The sequence below is a fragment of the Dendrobates tinctorius genome, unplaced genomic scaffold (assembly GCF_039654945.1).
Source record: "Dendrobates tinctorius isolate UK_male_01 unplaced genomic scaffold, ASM3965494v1 ptg000057l, whole genome shotgun sequence".
Taxonomy (NCBI): domain Eukaryota; kingdom Metazoa; phylum Chordata; class Amphibia; order Anura; family Dendrobatidae; genus Dendrobates; species Dendrobates tinctorius.
In genome coordinates, this window is record NW_027361725.1 from 27,703,943 (window position 1) to 27,730,807 (window position 26,865).

The window sequence follows — 26,865 nt, forward strand, 5'->3', positions numbered from 1 at the left end:
GATCTGCTGTTCTGGCACCTCAGGGACTCCCCCGGTGGAAAATGGCATCTGCAAACCATAACCGTAAAATCTGCACTATAATATGGTGTTCCCTCCAGTCTGAGCTTGACACTGTGCCTGAAAAGTATTTCCTGATTACATCTAGGGTATTGGCGCACTCAGGAGGTTCATTTTTTACTATTATCGCTTATAAAAATTAAAAACTTTTAACTAAAACAACATTTTGGTGGTAAAAATGTAATTATTTTTTCTTCACCACCGAATCGAATAAAATTATGTGAAGCACATGTGGTGTCAACATGCTCACTGCACTCCAAATGACTGGTGGGTGTAGATTGTAAAGTGAGCTTACTTATGAGGGGTCCGCTTTTCTGGCATGTCAGGTGCTCTGCCAATGTGAAATGTTACCCTCAAACCACTCCAGCAAAATCTGCACGGCTACATGGTGCTCTTTCTCTTCTGAGCCATATGGGGTAGTGGTGTACGCGGGAGAAATTGCCTAACAAACTGTACCATTTGTTTTCTCCTTTTGCCCCTTATGAAAATTAAAAACGTGGAGACAAAGCAATATTTTAATGGAAAAAATGGTAATTTTTAATTTACTCAGCCCAATGTTATCCATTTCTGTGTATCATCTGAAGGTTAAAAATGCTCACTCACCCCTAGAGGTGTAGTTATTAAAATGAGTTAATTTTTGGGTGTTTCTCCTGTTTTAACATGCCAGTGGCTCTTAAAATGTGACAGTGTCCAAAACCTATTCCAGCCAAAATGGAACTCCAAAATTCAAATTGAGCTCCTCCCCTTCTGAGACCTGTCGTTTTTCCCTACATATGGGGCATTGTCCTTCTTAGGAAAAATTACACAACAAAATTGTATGGTCCAATTAATCCTGTTTCTTTTGTGAAAATCAAAAATTTGGGGCTAAAGCAACATTTTTGTTCGGAATTATGTATTTCTTCATTTTCACGATTCAAAGTTGTAAAATTCCATGAAGCACTTGAGAGTGTAAGGTGTTCATCACACATCTAAATAAATTCCTTGAGGTGATTAGTTTCCAAAATGGGGTCACTTGTGGGGGGGTTTCCACTGTTTAGGCACATCAGTGGCCCTCCAAACGTGATATGGTATCCGCTTTCTATTCTAGACAATTTTGTAGTCCAAAATTCAAATGGTGCTCCTTTCTTCTGAGCCCTGCCATGCACCCAAACAGTAGTTTTCCCCCACATATGGGGTATCGGCATAAGGAGAAATTTCCCTACAAATTGTATGGTCCACTTTCTCCTGTTAACCTTGCAAAAAAAGCAAAATTTTGGGCTAAATAAATATTTTCGTGGGAAAAATGAAGATGTTATTTTTTCCTTCCATATTGCTTTAATTCCTGTGAAGCACCTAAAGGGTTGATAAACTTCTTAGATGTGGTTTTGAGCAGTTTGAGGGGTGCAGTTATTAGAATAGTGTCACTATTGGATATTTTCTGTCACGTAGGCGCTTCAAAGTCACTACAAATGTGATGTTTTCCCTAAAAAAAATGGTTTTGCAAATTTGTTGGAGAAATGAGAAATTGCTATTCAACTTTTAACCCTCATAACTTCCTAACAAAAAAAAAGATGTTTAAAAAATTGTGCTGATGTAAAGTCGACATGTGGGAAATGTTATTTATTGACTATTTTGTGTGACATAACTCTCTTCACCCCATTTTTTACAAGAAGACAACACTCTTTTCTCTCTTAAAGGAATACCCACCACTGTGGGTTCCGCTTTTCTCTACTTATGCCATTTTGGCACTAAACACTTTGAAGCACTGAGGTACCTTCCTGCTATATGAAATAGTGAGCAATGTGGAACTCATAATTCATATGTGCAGAATTCCCCCTAACAAGTATACTCCCCTGATGACATCTCGAGGCTGAGAAAATAAACGTGTCAGGTGTTTTTTTTCTTTGGGTTATATATTTTGAGGACCATACTTGGGTACTGCCCTTGTCTGGGCAGACGCATACGCAGAGGGCACCACAGGGAGGATAGGTCCAACAATGGCTTCAGAATATTGAGATGAGTCTGTCCAATATGGCTATCCTCTATGGATGAAATGGGTGTGAACGACACTTTTTTGCTCTCTTGTATGCACTATGATGAACGACACCTTCTATTTCTGTTTGTCTTATTAGGTTGTGGTACTTTTCTGCTAAGGTGAAGTAATTGTTAGTAAAGTGTGGCTACTGTTTGGACTAAGAGTGTCTATACCTAGCATAATTAGTACTTATAGGTCTACCTATTATCAATATGGCTCCTATACCCACTTTCAGAATTTAATTATTCTGTATCCAGGGTTTTTACATTTTAAATTATATTATTATTAAAAGTTGTATTTTAATGAATCTTTACATGCTACAAAAAAAAAACAATTCCGAAAGATAGAATCTGCATTAACCAAGCAGGTTACTAAGCTGTATTGGACATAACTTTCTGGTTTAAGGGTACAAAAGTTTAAAGTTTGAACATTTTCACCAGATTTCTGATATTTTCACAACTATATGCAAGTCGTATTGAACAAATTTTACCACTATCATGAAGTGCACTGGAATACACTGAAGTCTCTGTGAACATATCCTTAATGCACACTAAGTGATGACACACTAAGTGATGACAACCCCTCACTTTAATTTGTGCTTCAGTAATGAAAGTTATATCAAAAGTAGGCTATGAAAAAGTAGCGGCCTGATCCTGGTATAGAGTTAGGCGTAATTACCCATGCAATGTGACTGCCTTTACAATTTTATGAAAACGTAGATGAATGTATATCCTTAAAGGAGTTGTCTGGGAATATGATACTGCTCATCTATCAATAGGTCATCAATACCAGAATGATGGCGATCCACTTTCCAGCACCCCCAGTAATCAGCTGTTATCAACGACTAGGAATTTATCTTCAGAACCTCAAAGCAGGCTCTACACATTGAGTGGATCTGATATGGTCAACTCCTATCTATGTCTACATCTGGCTGTGGCTTGACCTTACAACAGCTGATTGGTGGGAGTGCCTTAAGTTGGACCCCCATCCTTCTGCTAATGGTAATTAATATCATGCGCCCGAAGAACTCCTTTTAGTGTATTTCTCCCTGTTAAATCCTTATATTTTATATCAGCACTTACTTGGCTTCCTCCATGTTCTGTGTCAATGTAACGAGGCATTGGGAAACGAGAGCAAAGGATCTCCTGTCCATCATCAACAGGGGCCTGAAGCAAATGTCTGAAATTCTCATATTCGGGCATATCTTGATAGCCTGCTTTCCTCCACTGTGCAATAGTCTAGATGAAACCAGGACAATGAGAGGAAGTTAACTAAAATATTAACAATATGAATTAAACACAAAACTGATAAATGCAAAAATATTCAATTAATGCATTTGAGAGAGAGAATCAAACTTACCTCACCATGATAAATAAGGATCTGGAAAAATGTGTCCATCAGCAGGATCCTATCTGGTAGAATGCTAGTGCTATCAAGCAATACAGGCTGTAAAAACAATGAATTATTTATTTGCATTAATAAGTTTTCAAGAAACCTGATACATTTCATATACAGGGTGGGCCATGTATACACCTAAATAAAATGGGAATGGTTGGTGATATCAACTTCCTGTTTGTGGCACATTAGTATATGGGAGGGGGAAAACTTTTCAAGATGAGTGGTGATCAAGGCAGCTATTTTGAAGTTGGCCATTTTGGATCCAACTTTACTTTTTCCTATGGGAAGAGGGTCATGTGACACATCAAACTTTTTGAGAATTTCACATGAAAAGCAATGGTGTGCTTGGCGGATAGAAATTGTGTTGATGTCTTGTGAATGATCTGGTAACAGTCGAACCCTTCGGCGGATATTAGCTATTCACAAATGGCATCCAGCTGCTGCAGCATCTCAACGAGGATGACCCAGATCGGCGCACTGAATTTGCAGAATGGGCAAAACAAAAATTGGAACAGGACCCTCAGTTTACACAGAACATTATGTTCAGTGATGAGGCAAACTTTTTTGGGTGGGCCTTTTATATAGATACACCTAAATAAAATGGAAGTGGTGACAGTTTTCTTGCATAGGGTGTCTTGCTTTGAAATCTGCTGCAATAACCTGGGTACTGAGTTCACTAGATATCAACACAATTTCTATCCGCTCCTCACGTGTTAACCTCTGCGACATGTCAATGGCTGTAAACATATTGAAACTTGTAAATACCTCATGAAAGAATAAAGTTATGTTAAAGCCAAGCACACCATTGTTTTTCTTGTGAAATTCTCAATAAGTTTGATGTGTCACATGATCCTCTTCCCATTGGAAAAAATATAGTAGGATACAAAATCTCCGACTTCAAAATGGCTGCCATGGTCACCTCCCATCTTGAAGTTTTTCCCCTCCCATTTCATTTAGGTGTATCCATATACATGGCCCACCCTGTACAGTATATTCACATTAAATGTGCACTCTCGTGAAGTTTTTTTTTTACTAAATCTGTGTGTATGTGAATATAATGTAGTGTGAGTGTATTAATATACTCACCTATTGCTGCCTTCTCCAGAAGCCAGTATCCAGATCTGTTTCTGCTCCTTTTCTCAGTGATGTTCTGATACTTCAGAATCTCAGGCTTATTCCATCTCTAAATGCGAGCCGGAAGTTTCTTTTTACAAAGGACGCTTATGGAGTATCGGCTTACAATGTAAAAGCCACTTTTGGGTCACGTAGAGCACAGTGCGATCCGAAGTCTATAGACCAATAACATCACTGAGAATAGAAGCGGAACAGTGCTGGAGAACCGGAGAAGGTAGCTTTAGGTGAGTATATTAACACGCACAAACTACACTACATGCACAGATTTAAAGCTGTGTTACACACCTGTCCCAGGTGTGGCCTCTTCTCCCTACAACCTGGTCAGCTAAACTTTCATGTGCTCCACATTGGGCTTTGTGAGTATCCTGGTGTGCTCCCATGTGTTTTACTTCTTAGGCCTATATAAGGCCTATCAGGAAACACACCTGTGTCTTGGTATTCAGAATTTTAGTTTGTATGTGCACAGCTCCCTGTCTCCAGGATGTCTCCTGTCTACCTGCGACTTCCAGAACCTCTGGTATTTGTTCCCAGTCTTCCAGGGCCTCTGTTACCTGACTGCATTCTCCAGAATGTCCCCTGTCTGCCTGTGGCTTAAAGTATCTTTGATACCTGTCTGTATTTCCTGCTTGCTTCATCTGCCAACTGATCACCCAGAACTTGGGCTTCGAAAATCCACCTCACCCAGTAAGCCCTTGATAAGCAAATCCATTACCAGACTTCATAATACAAAACTGCATACATTACTAAATGGTTGGCTTAAAACTAATAAAATGACGTATGCCAGAATGGGTGCATAAACTTTTATAAAAGTGTAATATATTCTCGGCCCACTAAACCTGGCTGACAGTGTCCACCCTGTGCTGGTGAAATCTAACACTGCTCAGTACAAGCTGCAATTGTCTGTCAGGTTGGGTGGGTGGAGTGTGCATATGCTTGTACTCATTAGTAGTGATGAGCGAATTTGTCTGGAAAACGATCGCCAAACATAAATTCGGCACGAATATGGCACATTCGGATTCGTGATTGGAAACCTGAGCAAAATTTTACAAAATCAATAAAAATCGGTAACATTCAGCGAAAGTGCGGGAAAATATTGGTGTTGCCACAAAAATATTTTCAGCACTTTAGCAACGATAATGGTGGTGTATCATGAGCGTTTGTGGCACTTGTTTGATGAGGAGAAGGGGTTTGCAGAGCTCAGATGCGCGGCGTTCTTGTAAGCACAGCACAGCAGTCAGTTTTTTTTCCCCTAACTTTATGTGTGCACATTGTGGCTAGCCAATCAGGGAGCAGGGAACACCCACAATGTCCTGACACAACAACTTGCATCATTGGCTGCGGAAATCACATGTACCTCTCCATATAAATAGCGGACATCTTGTTTTATCGCCATTTTGACACTAACAGCGCAGAGAGGCTGCTCCTGACGCTGCCTCTGTTAACAGCAAGAATTCAGCTAGTTAGTTAGGCGGCTGTACATCAGTCAGATAGTGTAGCTAGCTAGTGTCCAGTGCGGCTGTAAAGCTTACCTTCCGGAATTTTTTTTTTTTTTTGGGGGGAGGGGGGGGGGCATTACTGAGATTCACAAACAAAGCCAGCAGGGCACATGTCATACAAGTGTGTTGTGCACTGCTTCTATTGTGCTCCATGCACAAATATAGCATTCTAAGTACGGTAATAGTTTTTCAGTAGCTAAATGTGAAAAAACCTGCTGTATCCCGCATTTTAGCTAGTTAGTTAGGTGGCTGCATATCAGTCAGATACTGTAGGTAGCTAGTGTCCAGTGTGGCTGTTAAATATACCTTCCAGCACTTTTTTCTTTTTTTGGCCATACTGAGGTGCAGAAAGAAAGCCAGCAGGGCATTGGTTGAGCTCTGCTTCTATTGTGATTGATGCACGAGTATAGCATTCTACAGTAAGTCACATGTAGCTAGTGAAAAAATATTAAACAGCCTGCTGTATCCCACCTTGTAATTTAGTGCTGTGGTGAAATAAAACTGTCAGCAGACCTAAGGCACATAAAAAAAGTTTTATCTGTTGCTAAATATGAAACAGCCTTCTGTATCCCACGGGCCACGCAGTCATTTTGTGGTGGTGATATGAACCTCTCTACAGACCTAAGGCACATAAAAAAAATTATAATTTTTCAGTTGTAAAAAGTTAGACAACCTGCCATATCACACTTTGTCACAATATTGTACAGTTTCACTTGTCTTTCACTAGGGTGACTTTTCAGGGAGTCACAAAAACACTCAACTTTAGGAAGGCAAAGTTTGACCAGCTTAGAGGTGCTCTTAATCTGGTTGACTGGGACAATGTCCTCAGAAGTAAGAATACAGATAATAAATGAGAAATGTTTAAGAACATCTCATCTAATATATAATTGCCAATCGGCTCTGTCACAGCTTCCGGCGATTGTGTCGCTATCGCACAATCCACCGAGGCCGCCTTCCGGCCGTGGTAGATTGTGGGATAGCGGCACAATTGCCGGACACTAGCGCCGCTCATCTCCTGATGGTAGCCGCGGCTCATCTCCTGCCGCAGACAGGTCAGCGGCGACGCTGCCGGGAGATGAGCGGCACAAACAGACGCTCATCTCCCGGCTGCTTGCATCGGAACTACGCTGACCGCCATATTGGAACGCACAAGTTATGGGTATTCCGATATGGAAGCCGGGATTCATATTGTCTGAGCTGCCGCCGGCTGAGGATTCATATCATGCGCGGCACCACTTATTGGCTCAGCCGGCGGGGGATTTGAATCTTGCGCTGCTCATTGGCTGAGCGCCAGGGGCGCTCAGCCAATGAGTGGTGCCGCATGGCTTTGGCGAGGGATTCAAATCCCACGCAGCACCGCTCATTGGCTCAGCCGGTGGGGCGTAGTTCCGATGCGAGCAGCCGGGAGATGAGCGGCTAGTGCCGCTCATCTCCCGGCTGCGTCGCCGCTGACCTCCCTGCGGCGGGAGGTGAGCCGCACTCCCGATGCAATAGCATCGGGCCTATTTGTAGTCCTAAATAGACACTGTAAGCAGTTTATATCTTGTGGGAATAAAAGGACAAGAAATAGGAAAATCCCAATGTGACTAAACAAAGAAGTAAGAGGGGCAATTAACATTAAAAATAAAGCAATTAAACTACTAAAGCAGGATGGCACCGTTGAAGCTATAAAAAAAAACTATAGGGAGAAAAATCTAAAAAACTAATTAAAGCTGCTAAAACGGAACAGTGAAGCACATTGCTAGTAAAACTAATCCCAAACTGTTTTTCAACTATATCAATAGTAAAAGAATCAAAAGTGAAAGTGTAGGCCCCTTTAAAAATTGTGAGGAAAGAATAGTTGTAGATGACGAGAAAAAAGCTAATACCGGTATAAAACACCTTCTTCTCCACGGTATTCACGGTGGAAAACAAAATGCTAGGTCAAATGCTGAGAGACAAAGAAAACCCTATATTGAGGGTCACCAATGTAACCCAAGAAGAGGTGCGAAACTGGCTAAATAAGATTAAAATAGATAAATCTGCGGGTCCGGATGGCATACACCCACAAGTACTAAGAGAACTAAGTAATGTAATAGACAAACCATTATTTTTTATATTTAGGGACTTTATAGTGACGGGGTATGTTCCACAGGACTGGCGCATAGCAAATGTGGTACCAATATTCAAAAAGGGCTCTAAAAGTGAACCTGGAAATTATAGGCCAGTAAGTCTAAACTCTATTGTTGGTAAAATATTTAAAATATTTGAAGGGTTTCTGAGGGATGTTATTCTGGATTATATCAATGAGAATAACTGTTTAACTCCATATCAACATGGGTTTTTGAGGAATCACTCCTGTCAAACCAATATAATTAGCTTTTATGAAGAGGTAAGCTATAGACTGGACCAAGGTGAGTCATTGGACGTGGTATATCTTGATTTTTCCAAAGCGTTTAATACCATGCCACACAAAAGGATGATACACAAAATGAGAATGCTGTGTCTGAGGGAAAATGTCCCTAAATAGGTAAGTAAATGGCTTAGTGATAGAAAACAGAGGGTGGTTATAAATGGTATATTCTCTAACTGAGTCGCTGTGACCAGTGGGGTACCGCAGGCGTCGGTGTTGGGACCTATTCTCTTCAACATATTTATTAACGATCTGGTAGAAGGTTTACACAGTAAAATATTGATAATTGCAGATGATACAAAACTATGTAATGCAGTCAATACAAGAGAAGATAGTATTCTGATACAGATGGATCTGGATAAGTTGGAAACTTGGGCTGAAAGGTGGCAGATGCGGTTTAACATTGCTAAATGTAAGGTTATACATATAGGAAGAAGGAATCAATATCACCATTACACACTGAAGGGGAAACCACTGGGTAAATCTGACATGGAGATTGACTTGGGGACCTAGTTTATGATAAACTTACCTGGAGCAGCCAGTGCCAGGCAGCGGCTGCCAAGGCAAACAGGATCATGGGGTGCATTAAAAGAGGTCTGGATACACATGATGAGAGCACTATACTGCCTCTGTACAAATCCCTGGTTAGACCGCACATGAAGTACTGTGTACAGTTTTGGGCACCTGTGCTCAGGAAGGATATAATGGAACTAGATTAAGTACAAAGGAGGGCAACAAAATTAATAAAGGGGATGGGGGAACTACAATACCCAGAGAGAATAGCAAAATTAGGATTATTTAGACTAGAAAAAAGACGACTGAAGGGCAATCTAATAACCATGTATAAGTATATAAGGGGACAATACAAATATCTCTCCGAGGACCTGTTTATACCAAGGAAGGTAACAGTCAAAAGGGGGCATTCTCTGCATCTGGAGAAGAGAAGGTTTTTCCACCAACACAGAAGCGGATTCTTTACTGTTAAGGCAGTGAGAATCTGTAATTTCTTGCCTGAGTAGGTGGTGATGGCGAACTCAGTCAAGGGGTTCAAGAGACGTCTGGATGTCTTCCTGGAGAATAACAATATTGTATCTTACAGTGATTAGGTTCTTTAGAAGGATGTAGATCTGGGGATTTATTCTGATGGAATATAGGCTGAACTGGATGGACAAATGTCTTTTTTCGGCCTTGCTAATTATGTTACTATGTTGGGTTCAAATTAAGCTGTAGAGGCCTGATCCATAGGCTACAAAATTCTTCTGTTATTTACAGTATACAGTAAGGGACCTGATTTTAAATATAGTTTGGAGCATCTAGTGTGTTATAGAGGCCTGATCCATAGGCCACAAACAAATTCTTCTGCTATTAACATCATACAGTAAGGGACCTGACTTTAAAAATAGTTTGTAGCATCTAGTGTGAAATAGAGGCCTGATAAATAGGTCACAAAAAATTCTTTTGTTATTAACGTCACACAGTAAGGGACCTGATATTAAAATTGTTTGTAGCATAACTTCTTTGTCATTCAAGCCTCATCCACACTCAAACAATTATTTTTTCTGTGACTAACACTATATAGCACGCCATATTTCAACTTTGAATTTACTGCTGCTGAAATTCAGCTGTTTGCAGAGGTGGTGCAGAGTTTAAAATCTAATTTTTGGTTGTTAATACTGTGCTCCTACCACACTATCTGAGCAACATGACTGTGAAAAAGCGTGGTGGAAGGGGAATTAGGCTTGGTGTTCAAGGTGTACGTGGGGGTAGGTGGTAATGTTTGTGAAAGCACTAGTGAAGCAAAATCACGTCCTATGCAAAGACAACTGACAACTCATGTTACTGGACAGGCTACACCACTAACTTTCTTTGCAGACACACAGTGGTACGCTTTGTCGATGATGCCCAGAAAGAGCATGTACTCAAGTGGAGTGCAGCTTCAAGTGGCCTCTCCACTTCCTCCAACTCAACATCACACCCAGTACAGTCCACAGATGTGGCACCCAAATTCTACTTGCTTCCCCCAGCGTCCCAACTATCCAACTGTTCAACTGACTGTACGGAACCACAGATGGGTGAGTCTGAAGAGCTGTTCACACATTCTATGCCATGCTCATCAGAAGTATACTCAAAAGCTTTTCAGAGTCAAGAGGAGGAAATCTGCACCGATGCCCAAAATTTTTTTAGCTTGGATCCAGTACAGGAAGAAGTACGGTCCGAACAGCATCCTGACCCTCGTCATCAGACGTTAACCCTGGGGGGAGGTGATCCTGATGAGACTAATATCTGAGGCTCACGCGGACTGTACTGTGCTGTCAGGGCAAGAAGAGGCAGAGTGTGACTCCAATGGTGAGGAATGTGATAACATAGAGGATGATGATGAGGTGTCAGATCCCAGTTGGCGTGAACATAGAGGCACACAGCTGAGTAGGTAATTTGAGGAGGAATACAAGGAGGTTACGTTGCGCCATCCGTCGCAGACACGTAGTGATGCAGACACGTAGTGATGCAGCCACGACGAGCGATGCATCCTCAGCCACAACTGTGCTTCTGACCAGCAGCGTCTGCGGGTATGCAGCTCGCAGGGGTGGCAAGGGATGCCTAGCCTGGGCCTTTTTTGACAGTGCAAAGGATGAGCCAACTCACGTAATCGAGTCAAGGTAAAAACTGCAATCATTTGACTACTACATGTATGAACCTTCACATGCGCAATCAAAATGCTTTACTGTGGGAATCCTACTGCGTAAAATTGCGGACCAGAGGACCTCAACAATCATCAGCTGTCCCATTAATCGCATCTGCTGCTTCTTCCTCTGCTAACATGACAACTATTGAGATGCAGGTCTTTGACCGCAGAACCTCGGGTTCTTTACCTGCTCGAGTCACGCTGACTGAGAGGCCGCCTTCATCTGTAACGGAAGCGGACATGCCTGCTGTTTTTGACTGATCTCAGAGAACAATCACACCACAAGTTTCTCAATCCACAGTAACATCTCCGACTGCATCTCTCTCACGGTCCAGCAGTTTACGGTTCACCGTACTCCGCCCTCTCACAGCACTGCAGCCAGTCCACGGTTCCACAATTGTGGTCACGGAAAATATTGTTTCCTCCTACGCATGACAAAGCTAAGAGGTTGAATTCCACCATCTCCAATTTGTTGGCCACGGAAATGCTACCTTTCTGCCTAGTGGATATAGATGGTTTCCGAAAACTGATGGCCGTCACAGTCCCCCAGTACCAATTACCCAGTCACCATAACTTTTCTAAGAAAGCTGTGACTGCGCTACATCAGCATGTCAAGGCAACATCTCCCATTCCTTGACAAAATCTCGGTCTGCCAGGCTGCATTTCACCACAGACACTTGGACAAGTAAGCATGGACAAGGGCATTACATCTCGCTGACTGGATACTGACTGTGGGGACAGGTGCTGCTACACAAGTCTTGGAATCCCTAAGGCTGGCAGGCCAAACCTCTATATTTAACACTTCCTCCACTGCTTCTGCTTCCTCTGTCTACTCTAGGGCCTCCAACTGCACCCCCACCACCTCCGTACTGCGCAGCCAGGGCTCACCGCAATCAGGCTGTCTTAAAATTGATATGCTTTGGAGATCACAGTCATACAGCTGAAGAGTTGTGGACAGCGCTCCAGGTTGAATTTTATCAATGGCTGTCTCTGATGAACCAGCATTCAGGGACTAAGTAAAAAAAAATAATTTTTTTTTCATGATTTTTTCCATTCTTTATTTTGTGTTTATTTTTAATATTTTTTACGATAAACACGCATTTTTATGTAAAAACTAAAAAAATAGTACACATATTACTACGTTTGGACAACCTTACCTATAAACCTGTAACACGTTTTAACCCCTACAGTGAACAATGTGAAAAAAAAATTAAAAAGCTGAGAAAAATTATGTTTTTTCATCATACCATCAAACAAAAAGTGGAATATGTGATCATAAAGTTGTATGTGAATAGAAATGGTACAACTGGAATCGTCATCTTGTCCCACAAAAAATAACCCCCCTACTTATCTCTATCAATAAAAAATTAAAAAGCTACAGGTCTCAGGACTATGGTGATACAAAAAAAATATATATTTAATTTTATGAAATTGATTTTAGTGTTAAAAAGCAGCAAAATACAACAAAATGATATACAGTCATGGCCAAAAGTATTGACACCCCTGCAATTCTGTCAGATAATATTCAGTTTCTTCCTGAAAATGATTGCAAACACAAATTCTTTGGTATTATTATCTTCATTTAATTTGTCTTAAATGAAAAAACGCAAAAGAGAATGAAGCAAAAAGCAAAACATTGATCATTTCACACAAAACTCCAAAAATGGGCCGGACAAAAGTATTGGCACCCTCAGCCTAATACTTGGTTGCACAACCTTTAGCCAAAATAACTGCGACCAACCGCTTCCGGTAACCATCAATGAGTTTCTTACAATGCTCTGCTGGAATTTTAGACCATTCTTCTTTGGCAAACTACTCCAGGTCCCTGATATTTGAAGGGTGCCTTCTCCAAACTGCCATTTTTAGATCTCTCCACAGGTGTTCTATGGGATTCAGGTCTGGACTCATTGCTGGCCACCTTAGAAGTCTCCAGTGCTTTCTCTCAAACCATTTTCTAGTGCTTTTTGAAGTGTGTTTTGGGTTATTGTCCTGCTGGAAGACCCATGACCTCTGAGGGAGACCCAGCTTTCTCACACTGGGCCCTAAATTATGCTGCAAAATTTGTTGGTAGTCTTCTGACTTCATAATGCCATGCACACGGTCAAACAGTCCAGTGCCAGAGGCAGCAAAGCAACCCCAAAACATCAGGGAATCTCCGCCATGTTTGACTGTAGGGACCATGTACTTTTCTTTGAATGCCTCTTTTTTCTCCTGTAAACTCTATGTTGATGCTTTTGCCCTAAAAGCCCTACTTTTGTCTCATCTGACCAAAGAACATTCTTCCAAAATGTTTTATGCTTTTTGAGGTAAGTTTTGGCAAACTCCAGCCTGGCTTTTTTATGTCTCGGGGTAAGAAGTGGAGTCTTCCTGGGTCTCCTACCATACAGTCCCTTTTCATTCAGATGCCGACGGATAGTACGGGTTGACACCGTTGTACCCTCGGACTGCAGGGCAGCTTGAACTTGTTTGGATGTTAGTGGAGGTTCTTTATCCAACATCCGCACAATCTTGCGTTGAAATCTCTTGTCAATTTTTCTTTTCCGGCCACATCTAGGGAGGTTAGCCACAGTGCCATGGGCTTTAAACTTCTTGATGACACTGCGCACGGTAGACATAGGAACATTCAGGTCTTTGGAGATGGACTTGTAGCCTTGAGATTGCTCATGCTTCCTCACAATTTGGTTTCTCAAGTCCTCAGACAGTTCTTTGGTCATCTTTCTTTTCTCCATGCTCAATGTGGTACACACAAGGACACAAGACAGAGGTTGAGTCAACTTTAATCCATGTCAACTGGCTGCAAGTGTGATTTAGTTATTGCCAACACCTGTTAGGTGCCACAGGTAAGTTATAGGTGCTGTTAATTACACAAATTAGAGAAGCATCACATGATTTTTCAAACAGTGCCAATACTTTTGTCCACCCTCTTTGTTATGTTTGGTGTGGAATTATATCCAATTTGGCTTTATGACAATTCTTTTTGTGTTTTTTTATTTAAGACAAATTAAATGAAGATAATAATACCAAAGAATTTGTGTTTGCAATCATTTTCAGGAAGAAACTGAGTATTATCTGACAGAATTGCAGGGGTGTCAATACTTTTGGCCATGACTGTAAATGTGATATCTCTGTAATAATAATGAACCAAAGAAAAACAAAAAAAAAAAACTATTCCTGAATTGCTGTTTTTTAACATTCTGCCTCCTACAAATTGGAAAAGAAAGTGATCAGAAAATATTATGCTAGCCAAAAAGGTTTGAAAGAAAACTAAAACTTATCCGGCAAAACACAAGCCCTCACATGACTCTGTCGGGCGAAAAATAGAAAAATTATAGCTCTTAAAATATGGTGATCCAAAAATATTTTTAGTATGAAAAAGTAGCAAAACACAAATCATATATAAATCTGGTATCGCTGAAATTGTAGTGACCCAAGAATAAAGTTGTCTAATCACTTACACAGTACGGTGAACGTCATAACAAAATTATAAATTAAAGCAGTTCTTGAACTGCTGTGATTTGTTCATTCTGCCTCCCAAAGTTTGCAATAAGGTACGGGTCGCAACTTAAGCAGTGATGACAAATTATGTTCTTTTTCTTGTCATTTTATGAGGAAAAAAAGAACCTTGCACGAGAAAAAAATGAAAATTTTGATAATATACTTGAATTTTTAGCTGTCATATATCTGGGGGTCGGCGGGGGAGGGTGGAGCGGGGGTGTAAGAGATCATACTTACCCGCCCTGTCATGGTCTCTGCAGCCTCCCCCGCTTCTCCACGGTCTCCCTTCCTGCCTTCAGCGGTCACGTGGTACCACTCATTAAACTCATGACTATGCGCATATTCATGAGTGTAATGAGGGGTACCACGAGACCGCTGAAGGCAGGAAGGTAGACCGTGGAGAAGCAGGGCTGCAGAGACCGCGCCAGGAGGGGGTAAGTATAGCGATATTCACCTGTCCCGGGTCCATCGCTGCTCACCGCTGTGTGCTGCGTCCTGTGTCAGTGATGTTTAGCCAGCAGAAGGCGCGATGGCTTAGTTAAAAAAAAAAATAATCGTGTAAACATATATACCGTATATTTTTATGTTGGGACCCTATGTGTGATGGATTCAACCATCTCTTCCCAGGGAAATCCATTCAAATTATACATGTATTGTATAGGTTTATGTATTATTTATAATGTATAGTTAACTTCTTAGTTCATTTCCAGAATTATACATTATTTACATAAATAATTTTAAATACTGTATTTTTATATTACATTTGTTTATCCTTTTTTAGTCCCACTAAGTGATTTAAGCCTTTGATTTGTCTTTTTTCGATCACTGTGAATTTGCATATTAAAACATGTTTATACCAATAACACTACATACATTGAAAGAAATACCCATCTGGATACATGGTAGTTATGCGCTATAACTGGACATACCTCTGGAGGACCACTGAAAGAGTACGAATAAAGGATGGGCTGCATCATTATAAGGGACTGGGTAAGATCTTGACGCATAAAATGATGTCTATAGTAGGTACTCTCATCTGGACTGTTGTTAAAAACCTGCAGAAAAGGTGATCTTCTCAAATGGAACATAAACTAAAAGGTAAATAAAAAAATTTCATCAATTGTAAAAAATTGTTGGCAAAATTTATTTTGTAAACTATCCGCTATCAGTTCCAAGCTTCCCAAATCAACATGCATATGATGAATGTTTGCAGTATTACAATTATAATACAATTATAATAGACACTATCCCAAAAGACAATGACATTTCTATGCATGCAAAAATTACGGTACATAATTCCGTAGAGAAAAATGGTCAAATCCATAAAGACATTTCCAGAGAGGGGACATGTCATCCTCACATTGAATCTATGGGATTAATTATAACTGGGAAGTGAGAAAGAACTGTCACTTCCAACTTAATATTGGATTAGATGGGTGATGCTATCCATGCCATGTTTCATCTCTACAGTAAGGTAAAATCGTGATAGAAAACATGACAATATCTCCTGCCTGGGTCCTCCAGTGGTGAAGATATACTGAAAGTTGGGGACCTCATATTCTTCTAAAAATCTAGTACATCTCATGACCAGCCCCCCATATGAGCTCTCCAAAAGGAGGTATGTGGGTGTAACCTTTATCTAATAAAAATCAGAGTTTGTTTTGTTGTCATTTGTCACTTCTGGAAGACACAGTGCTCTGTGGTTCTGTCCCTTGCTTTAAGGAACTCTGCTAAGCTCTGAGCCATTTTCATGACACAGTTTAGTACTTTCCTTTTGTTATCCCCTTTATCTTATGTGATCGTATATACTGTATTGTATTCTGTTCCATTTTGAAACATCTTTTACAGTTTTTATAAACACTGCCTACTTTTCCAGATTAAATATATAAAATTTAATAGCTCAACGAGTGTCCAGTAGGCCTATATAAACAATTGATGGTGGCATGTAGATCACTTTGTTATTGTGGAGTTGGCAGTGATCGGATTGGAGTGTGTATGTATATATATATATATATATATATATATATATATATATATATATATTGAGGATATATAAATATTCCATGCATTGGAATGGTAGGGGTATATACAATGCTCTGTAGATATTTGTAGGCGGGTCTCGACGTGAAGAAGCAGGGAAGAATGTGTGACTTCATGTGATTAATACAAGAAAAAAGAAAAAAATTTCCATCTTCTTAAAAGTCTGAAATTTATTCAATTACATTTTTAAAATGTAGATATATATGGATCAACACTATGATCAAAAACTGAGCAGTCAATAGCAACGCGTTTCGAGCACGCTCCTGCATTCTTTCTCAAAGCTAATGATGATAGCTCACTGCAGGTATATATACACAGCTGCAACCAATAAAATTGAATACAAATATTAGGCGGCTCTATGTTGGCGTTGCATACTTAATATTTTTGTGTCATTATGACACAACTTTTACCTGACAGGGAAGGAAAGGCTACACAAGTTTTTTCTTTTAATGTGGATTCACATTTTTTATGCAATGATATGAAGAAATTGGAAAAATTAATGATAAACGAGGCCAAAATCAGGTGGGACCATACCACTTTGGAAAATTACAGTATATATAACAAGTATACAAGTAAGGCAGGTGGTCAAAATCACCTCAGGTGCCGAAGCCTAGATCGAAAAGCAATAATTTTCACAGTCATATCTCTCCAAGAACGCATGTCAGCTTTAGTTCCTCTGATCAGGAATCTTCTGATGTTAATTCCCATGATTATGATTCCTTTGGGTCTACAAGTGATCTCTATTATTACCCAAAATCGCACACAACCAAAAAACATAAAAGACACGGAGGGCACCCAAACAAACCAAACTTTTCAGGAATGACCACCAGCTACAGGAAAACTTTTAACCTCTGAAGATCCGCACTATGATGTTTTGAATTTATCCCAACATTTACTTACTATGGAGCAAATGAAAGTTTTTGCTTTAGGCTTAAATTTTGTGCCTAAATTTTGTGCCTGATAAGAAATTTGACATATTTACATTTTGAATATTAACAGATTTATCTGTAATCTTACAGTCAAAAAAATATTTATTTGCGCTAAACCAAGCAACATGTGAACAGGACTCACCGTTTTTTCCGCAATGTTTTTTTTTTTTTGAGCAAATAATCATTAATATGTCTCCAGGATTTATAAATGACAACAATTCCAGGGAGAGAACTATTGGCCAGTCTCTTTAATTAAACTTCCCCCCCAAAAAAAATTTTCACCTTATTTATTCAAGTGCTGATAGCATGGTTATGTTCCAGGATGTAACTGAACAGGAACAGAAAAAAATTGATAATTCTACCAAGTCTACAAATCGCCACATTAATTTATCCCCAGCATAACGTTCAGCAATACATGAACTAAACCGACTGACAATACCATTAAAATGTCAGATAAAGGAGGATTAGTGGTGGTTATAGATTCGGGCATGTATAAATCACAAATCATGCCCATGCTACAAGATACAAGATGCAAGCAACTTATGTATGACTGACCCCTAAATTCCAAAAGGATACATTGAGAATTATTGAAGATGGATTTTATTTGGGGGTCCTTACCAGGTCGCAACAAGATTATTTGGTAGTACATCATCCTATTTTACCAACTCTGCATGCACTTACTAAAGTTCATAGAGCAGTTATGCCTCCTCCAATAAGACCGATAGTCTCTGGTATAGGATCAATTATGGAACACCTCAGTGAATGGTTAGATTCCCTTCTTCAACCACTATCCCAGAGGACATAAGGATTTCTTAAAGGTTCTAGAGATGTACTGGAACAATTTGCTAATATTACTTGGCTAAATGATTTTTCATGGTTGAGTTGCAACGTTATCGCTTTATCTACTTCAATTCCCCAGGATATTGAGATCAAAGCCTTAGAATTTTATTTGCCATGATACAGTGTTTATTCGTTTGACTTGTGTTTGTATATTGTTCAAGTAACTCAATTTCTCAAGGTGCATAATTACTTTAAACAATTATTTTTTTTTCAGTGCAGGGGGGGTGTCCATGGGTGTGAAGCACTCACCCTTTTTGTACTCTGATCAGAATCCATTTTTTACCAATTTGTTCTGGAATGGCAAATACATCGACAACATGCTCTTCATTTGGAGGGTGGATGTATCTGGCATAGCAGAATTTGTTCACTAGTTGAATATCAATCACTGTTATCTCTCGTTTACCCATGTTGCTAATCCAGCTTCTATTTCATTTTTTGATCTACAACTAAAGGGCATTTGTAATAAATTGATTTCCACTTCTACCTTTTTCAAACTGTTGTCAGGTAGCACAATTTTGCATGCAAATAGCAGCCATCCGAGCCACACCTTTAAATCAATACCAGTAAGTGAATTTTCACGCATCAAGTGGAATTGTAGCGATGACAATAAATTTGCTATTGAACTTGAACAAGAAATTGTGAAAAAGGAGTTACTCTCACTGGGATTTAAATAGAGCTACTTACATTACATCTGGGGTCAAGATTAAACGATCGCCATCCTCCTTCTTGCTCTGTGTGGATGACACGTCTCCCCAGTATTGCACTCCTGCGCAGGCATACCTCTTTGCCCTGTTGAGGGCAGAGCCAAGTACTGCAATATGCATGCACCAGCATAGGTCAAAAAGCCCTGGCGCCTGCGCACTGCAATACTTTACTCAGCCCTTAACTGGGCAGAGAAGTGCGTCTGCGAAGGAGCGCGATGCCAAGGAGTCTGTGTGGATGACGCAGGGAAGCGTCATCCACACGAAGCAAGAAGGAGGACGGCTATCATAAGAATATAGGAAGCGTCAGACCAAGAAGAGCGACACACCTTGGACCCAGGTTGGGGTAAGATATACAGCTTTATAGAATGCTGTATATCAGGCCTGAAAGGTGGTGGCCGTATCACATATTGCTGGGTATAGAAAAAGGACAGAAATCCCTTAGAGGAGGAGACATCAAAAGACGCCTTCTGACGAGAGAGGCGTTCTGGATGTACAATCTAGGCACCTGCTTTTCTGGTGGTCTTATTGCTCGCAAAGAAATCATGTTTCATTACTGATTTCTCATGGTTCGCATAAATATAAGTTTGTATTATAGGTTAGCTTTTTATATGTGTATTTTTTGTCAGTTTTTTTATTGTAAGTTTGTCATGTGTTCTATGCTTTAGTTTCCATTCGTTATACCATTGGCAACGCCATGTGGTTTTTGTATTAGATTTTATTCTTTGCTCCTGCGTATTTGTTAGTCCCTTTAGGGAACTTGAAACTGCGATCGTCTGATTGTATGTGCTATTTGCAGCAATATATATTCTGACCACAGGCAGGGATTCAAAGGAACTCTGTAATGACAAGCACATCTGTCATAGAAACCCATCAGTGACCTGCGATCACGTCACGGGTGTGCCTGTGGGCGCTTAGAAAGGCGCGCACCCATGCCGACACGTGTTAAATGTCACTGTCAGAATATGACAGCTGCATTTAACAGGTTAACAATTGCAGGTGGAACACTACTCCACACGAGATTGTTAGAGGCAGGTCTTGGCTGTAAGACGCTCATTAATTCCCGCATTGCTCAGCGTTTTTAGCCATCCCCAATGATCCCAGTCAAAAACGTCACAAAAATTGCGTCAAAAAACGCGCGGAAAAAGACGCGCGATTTCTGGGAAGGGGATCCTTTTCCTGAGCGTTTAAAAACGCTAGCGTGGGCACATAGCCTAAAACTGCTAATTTATTAAGAGATAGATAACTTTTCTTTGTTAAACTCATATGGTTAACAACATAAAAAATGCAGAAAAAAATGCTGTTTTTTTCATATAAGCTCATATAATCATCAAAGAAAAGGTGGAATAAAAAGAATATAGTGATGCAAAAAAGCATATTTTGTGTAAAATATGGTTTATAAAAGCCTATTGTGATGCAGTGACCGCTGTGACAGCTAGGGGGCGCTGTCTGGGTCATGCACACAGGCATTTCCATTATTGTGATGGAGAAAGGATGAATGGCAGGATGGTAGATGACTGATATGTATCCCAGGGTGGGTGGCCCTGGGATGGAAGCTGAAATATGTGGTAATCAGCAGAGGTAATGCTGAGTGTTTGTTACTATGTATCAGGGAAGGCTTTCCGGTGGCTTGGTGAGATGGGCGGGACCAGTCGCCTACAAACCCACCCAGGGGCATGTGTCTGAATGCCCAAAGTATATGTGTGTGATTGGTTGGGTGTCTGAAAAGGACCTGCAATGAGGTCATAGCCATGTGATCACCTGTGGGTGTGGCTACGGACCATATAATGTGTCTGAGGTAGGTCACATGGAGAGAGAGTGTGTACCTGAATGGTTCAGGGTGGAAGGTCCTGGAGGGTCTAGGTGTTGGAAGGTGTGCTGCCTTCCTGAATAGCACCTGCTGCGACCTTGGACCTGGTGAGGCAGGTGTGTTGGGAGTCCCTGGCAGTAGTGATGGATCCCTGAATAGCACCCGGACAGGCCATGTGTGTGAGCAGAGTCTGTGACAGCCTGCGTTTGGGGAAGTCACTGCCCAGCTGTGGTTCTGAAACCATGGGGCGGCCTAGTGAATAAGCCACTGTCCGAATCGGTGAGCCCAATGCGGCTGCTTCCCCAGGACAAAGAGAGGACTGACAAAGAGTCGGCATCTGGAGTCGGAGCTCCTGCGAGGTAACCCTGGACATGGGGATATAACTGTTGGTACCTGTGAAATTCTAAGGACATTAATGAAGTGTACGGCGTGCGGTCACCCACGGTAACTGGACAAAGAGGTCCAGCGTGTTTAGTGACAGTGTATTAAAGCCGTGTACTATGTAATTTTATGGACTATGTGTGAGCCTGTGAAGTATAACATGGCTTACGGTGCGGTTTATGATGGCACAATAAACTGCATTGGACTCAGTGAGTGCTACCTTAAGGTCCCGTTACATTTAGTAATGCACCAGCGATCCCAACAACGATACGACCCGGTCAGAATCGCTGATGCATCGCTAAATGGTCGCTAGTGAGCTGCCAAACAGGCAGATCTCACCAGCGATGCAGCAGCGGTCGGGGGTCGTCACTTACCTGTCACACGGCAGCAAGGGTGACGTCTTCTGCCCGTGTCCATGGAGTCGCTCGTCGGCACCAGCAGGAAGCCGACGACGAGAAATGGACCATCCTGTTCTAGCGCGATCAGTGATATTCAGCGGGGAGCCGGGTGGAAGGTAAGTGTCACATGTAGCGAGATCGCTACCGATGTGTCACAAAATCGGTGACGATTTAGCAATATCGCTAGCGATCTCGCTATGTGTGAAGGGGGCTTAACACTATACAAATAGGATATCACTGTACTCATACTGACCGAAAGAATAAACCTGTCTTAAAATGAAGAGGATAAGAAACATTGTTCATTCTGTCTTCCAAAAATCTGAGTAGAAAGCTATCAAAAAAGTTACATGCCCCAGGGTTGCTATTTTTTGGTACTTCTGGGGCTCTGCTAATGTGATGTGGTGTCCACAAGCTACCTAGGCAAAATTGTATTTCAAAAGTCAAGTAGTAGATCTCCTTCTTTTCTGAGCACTGCAGTAGTTCTAAACTGGTTTACAATTACAGTGCCTTGCAAAAGTATTCGGCCCCCTGGAACTTTTCAACCTTTTCCCACATATCATGCTTCAAATATAAAGATACCAAATGTAAATTTTTGGTGAAGAATCAACAAGTGGGACACAATTGTGAAGTTGAACGAAATTTATTGGTTATTTTAAATTTTTGTGGAAATGCAAAAACTGAAAGGTGGGGCGTGCAATATTATTCGGCCCCTTTACTTTCAGTACAGCAAACTCACTCCAGAAGTTCATTGTGGATCTCTGAATGATCCAATGTTGTAGTAAATGACTAATGATGATAAATATAGTCCACCAGTGTGTAATCAAGTTTCTATATAAATGTACCTGCTCAGTGATAGTATCAGGGTTCTGTTTGAAGCACAGAGAGCATCATGAAGACCAAGGAACACAACAGGCAGGTCCGTGATACTGTTGTGGAGAAGTTTAAAGCCGGGTTTGGATACAAAATGATTTCCAAAACTTTAAACATCCCAAGGAGCACTGTGCAAGCGATCATATTGAAATGGAAGGAGTATCATACCACTGCAAATCTACCAAGACCCGGCCGTTCCTCTAAACTGTCATCTCAAACAAGGAGAATACTGATCAGAGATGCAGCCAAGAGGCCCATGATCACTCTGGATGAAGTGCAGAGTTCTACAGCTGAGGTGGGACAGTCTGTCCATAGGACAACAATCAGTCGTACACTGCACAAATCTGGCCTTTATGGAAGAGTGGCAAGAAGAAAGCCATTTCTCAAAGATATTCATAAAAAGTGTCGTTTAAAGTTTGCAACAAGCCACCTAGGAGATACACCAGGTATGTTTCTTGTGTGAAAATGTTAAATCTGGGGCAAAAACAACATTTTTGTGGTAAAAAATGTAATTATTTTTTTTTCACTGCCCAATGGTATAAAATTCTGTGACACACCATTGATGTCAATATGATCATTACACCCCTAGATTAATTCTTTGAGAGGTATAGTTTGGAAAATGGGGTCACTTATGGGGCGTTCTACTGTTCTGCCACCTCAGGGGCTCTCCCAGTGGGTCATGGCACCCTGAAACTATAATAGTAAAATCTGCACTATAAAAATTGCGCTCCTTCCCTTTTGAGCTTTGCACTGTGCCTAAAAAGTAGTTTTCACCCACACAAGGGGTATTGGCACACTCAGGAGATATTGCACAACAAATTCTGGGGTCTATTTTCTCCTGTTACCATTGAGAAAATAAAAAATTTTGGGCTATAATAAAAATTTTGCGGGAATTTTTATTTTATTTTCTTATCTCTGTTATAAACTTCTGCAAAGCACCTGGTGGTTCAAAATGCTCACCACACACTAGATAAGTTCCCTGAAGGGTCTAGTTTCCAAAATGTATGACACTTGTGAGGGGTTCCACTGTTTAGGCACATCAGGGGCCCTCCAGAAGTGACATGGCATCTGATCTCGATTCCAGCCAATTTTGTGTTCAAAAAGTCAAACCTTTCTCCTTTCCTTCTGGGTCCTGCCGTGCTCCCAAACAGTGGTCTTCCTCCACACATGGAGTATTGGCGAACTCAGGAGAAATTGCACAATTTTTGTTGCTCAATTTCTCCTGCTACCTTTGTTAAAATAAAAAAATGGTGCTAAAAGATGATTTTAAATGAAAAAATGTGATTTTTAATTTTCACGGCTCTACGTTATAAATATCTGTGAAGCACCTGGGGGTTCAAGGTGCTCACCATGCATCTAAATATATTCCTTGAGGGTTCCAGTTTCCAAAATAGGGTCACTTGTGGGGGGAATCCACTGCTTAGGCACATCAGAGGCTCTCCAAATGCGACATGGCGTCCAATCTCAATTCCAGCCAATTTTGCGTTGAAAAAGTCAAACGGTGCTCCTTCCCTTCTGAGCTCTGCCATGCACCCAAACAGTGATTTACCCCCATATATGGGGTATCAGCATACTCAGGACAAATTGGACAACGACTTTTGGGGTCCAATTTCCCCTGTTACCCTTGAGAAAATAAAAAAATTGGGGGAGAAAAGATCATTTTTGTGGAAAAAATTATTTTTTATGTTCATGGCTCTATGTTATAAACTTCTGTGAAGCCCTTGGGTGTTCAAAGTGCTCACCACAGATCTAGATAAGTTCCTTGGGGGTCTAGTTTCCAAAATGGGGTCATTTATGGGTTGTTTCCACTGTTTAGGTACATCACGGGCTCTCCAAACGTGACATGGCATCCATTCTCGATAACAGCAAATTTAACATTCGAAAACCTCACATAGTGCTCTTTCCGATCCGAGCCCTGCTGTGCGCCTAAAGCGTGGTCTTCCTCCACACATAGGGTATCATTGTATTCAGGAGATATTGCACAACAAATTTTGTGGTTCATTTTCTCCTAATACCCTTAACAAAATCAAAAAAATTGTGTCCGAAGTAAAATTTTTGTGAAAAAAGTTAAATGTTCATTTTTTCCTTCCACATTGCTTCAATTCCTGTGAAGCACCTGAAGGGTTAATAAACTTTTTGAATGTAGTTTTGAGCACCACGAGGGGTGCAGTTTTTAGAATGGTGTCACATCTGGGTACTTTCTGTCATATAGGCCCCAAAGTGACTTCAAATATGAGGTGGTCCCTAAAAAAAATGGTTTTGTAAATTTTGTTGGAAAAATGAGAAATTGCTACTCAAATTTTAACCCTTATAACTTCCTAACCAAAAAAATGATGTTTCAAAAATTGTGCTGATGTAAAGTAGACATGTGGGAAATGTTATTTATTAACTATTTTGTGTGACATAACGCTCTGATTTAGGGGAATAAATATTAAAAGTTTGAACATTGTGAAATTTTCTAAATTTTTGCCAAATTTACTTTTTTTTCACAAATAAACACAAGAAATTTTGAAGAAATTTTACCACTAACATAAAGTACAATATGTCATGAAAAAACAGTCTCAGAATCAGTGGGATTTGTTGAAGCGTTCTAGAGTTATAACCTCATAAAGTGACAGTGGTCAGATTTCAAAATTAAGGCCTGGTCATTAACCTACAAAGTGGCTTGGTCCTTAAGGGGTTAAGTAAGCAAAGTTAAGCAAAGGTTTAGATATTTATTTAAAAGCCTTATAACTTGAACTGTAATGTCTTACTGAAAATAAGTAAGTACATACCTGGGGGAAAAGAGAAAATGCTTCTGAAAAGCGGAAGGAATTAGGGTCATCCTTGTGATACTCTCCAAACTTCTGGCACTAGTGAAACAAAAACAATTACTTTATGTTCCTTTTGTTAAATGACAAAAAGCATATTAAATTCATCTCCAAAGCCAGGCCATTTTGTTCCTGTTGAATGGAACTCCATCAGAAAGTGCCAATCTGCTTACAAAAAAGTCAACTTGACACCATCTACAGTATACTAATATGTCACATAGTTAGATCATCTTTACTTAATGAGGACTTATCACCTCTTAAGTCATCCTAAGTCATATTACAAGACTCAAAATAAAAACAATACAAAGCCAACGGCGCTAAGTGCGATAAATACAGTCCAACGCAGCAAGTTTTAGGACGAAAACCACTTAATTCGTCCAGTAAGGAAAACAGAAAAAAAGCTGTAAAAACTTGCGCTAATATATGTACCCAAAAGATAAAAGGTATAAAACTGCACGCATAGAGCAGGGATAGAAAAAGTGTCCCAATACAGGACTACGCAGAGAGTGAGTTACCTTTCTGTAGTCAGAAGTAGCATGAAGGGACGGTGATCCCAAAACTGATTCCTTGTGAGCAGGGTATATAACGGTCCTTCTCCTGAGGAAGGAATCCGAGAAAACACGTAGGGTAATCTTTTTGGCCCCCTGTGCGCTCCATAGCGCTCCACAGCCTGTCACGTGATTCATCACGTGACTGTGACGTCACGCAAGGTCCTGCAGCACCTCTGCACCTTGCAGGACTGCCTCCTGACGCGGCGTCTGAACTAAACACAGGCGGCCGCTGGAGAGCTATAGATAGGTGTTAGTCACCGGCCGGGACAACGTCTTTTATTGGAATCCTGCTCACCTCTATCCTGGATACCAGGAACCGTTTGGTCATGGACTACCTATGAGAAGGACCGTCATATATCCTGCTCACAAGGAATCAGTTTTGGGATCACCGTCCCTTCATGCTACTTCTGACTACAGAAAGGTAACTCACTCTCTGCCTAGTCCTGTATTGGGACACTTTTTCTAGCCCTGCTCTATGCGTGCAGTTTTATACCTTTTATCTTTTGGGTACATATATTACAAGACTCGTTAAAGGGTTGATTGTGACTTGTAGGATCGCTACTACCAACAGGTGGTGCTATAGAGTTCAAGTCCTCTTCCTCTCTGAAGAGGCAATTTGCATATTATTTTCCCCAGAGGAAAATTGCATGGCGAATAAGCCTCCTTACCTTGACAAGTCAGAGCTGGTATGTCACTCTCCACAAGGAGAAACCTTATCCCTTACACCTCTTAAGGATACTTTCAAGCATAAAATGCGACCCAACATTTATAGATTTTCTCAAATACACATTCCTCAACATTTAAATTGCAACATAAATAAGCAATAGTCAAGGAATTATGAAAATTACAAGATTGATAGACATGGT

At 40.7% G+C, this 26,865-nt stretch overlaps 1 protein-coding gene across 2 annotated transcripts in view; it reads right to left on the reverse strand.

Annotated features, from left to right (window-relative positions):
• Positions 1-26,865, reverse strand: part of LOC141092004 (protein transport protein Sec23A) — a 229,991-nt gene that overhangs the window by 11,970 nt on the left and 191,156 nt on the right. Inside the window, exons 15-18 of one of the 2 annotated variants that reach the window (XM_073577858.1) lie at positions 25,413-25,490; positions 15,599-15,760; positions 3,431-3,517; positions 3,154-3,309 (exon numbers count right to left, since the gene is read on the reverse strand). In XM_073577858.1, coding sequence (XP_073433959.1) covers positions 3,154-3,309; positions 3,431-3,517; positions 15,599-15,760; positions 25,413-25,490 — 483 coding nt within the window. The remainder of the gene's footprint in view (positions 1-3,153; positions 3,310-3,430; positions 3,518-15,598; positions 15,761-25,412; positions 25,491-26,865) is intronic. The other variant, XM_073577859.1, reaches the window with a different exon arrangement.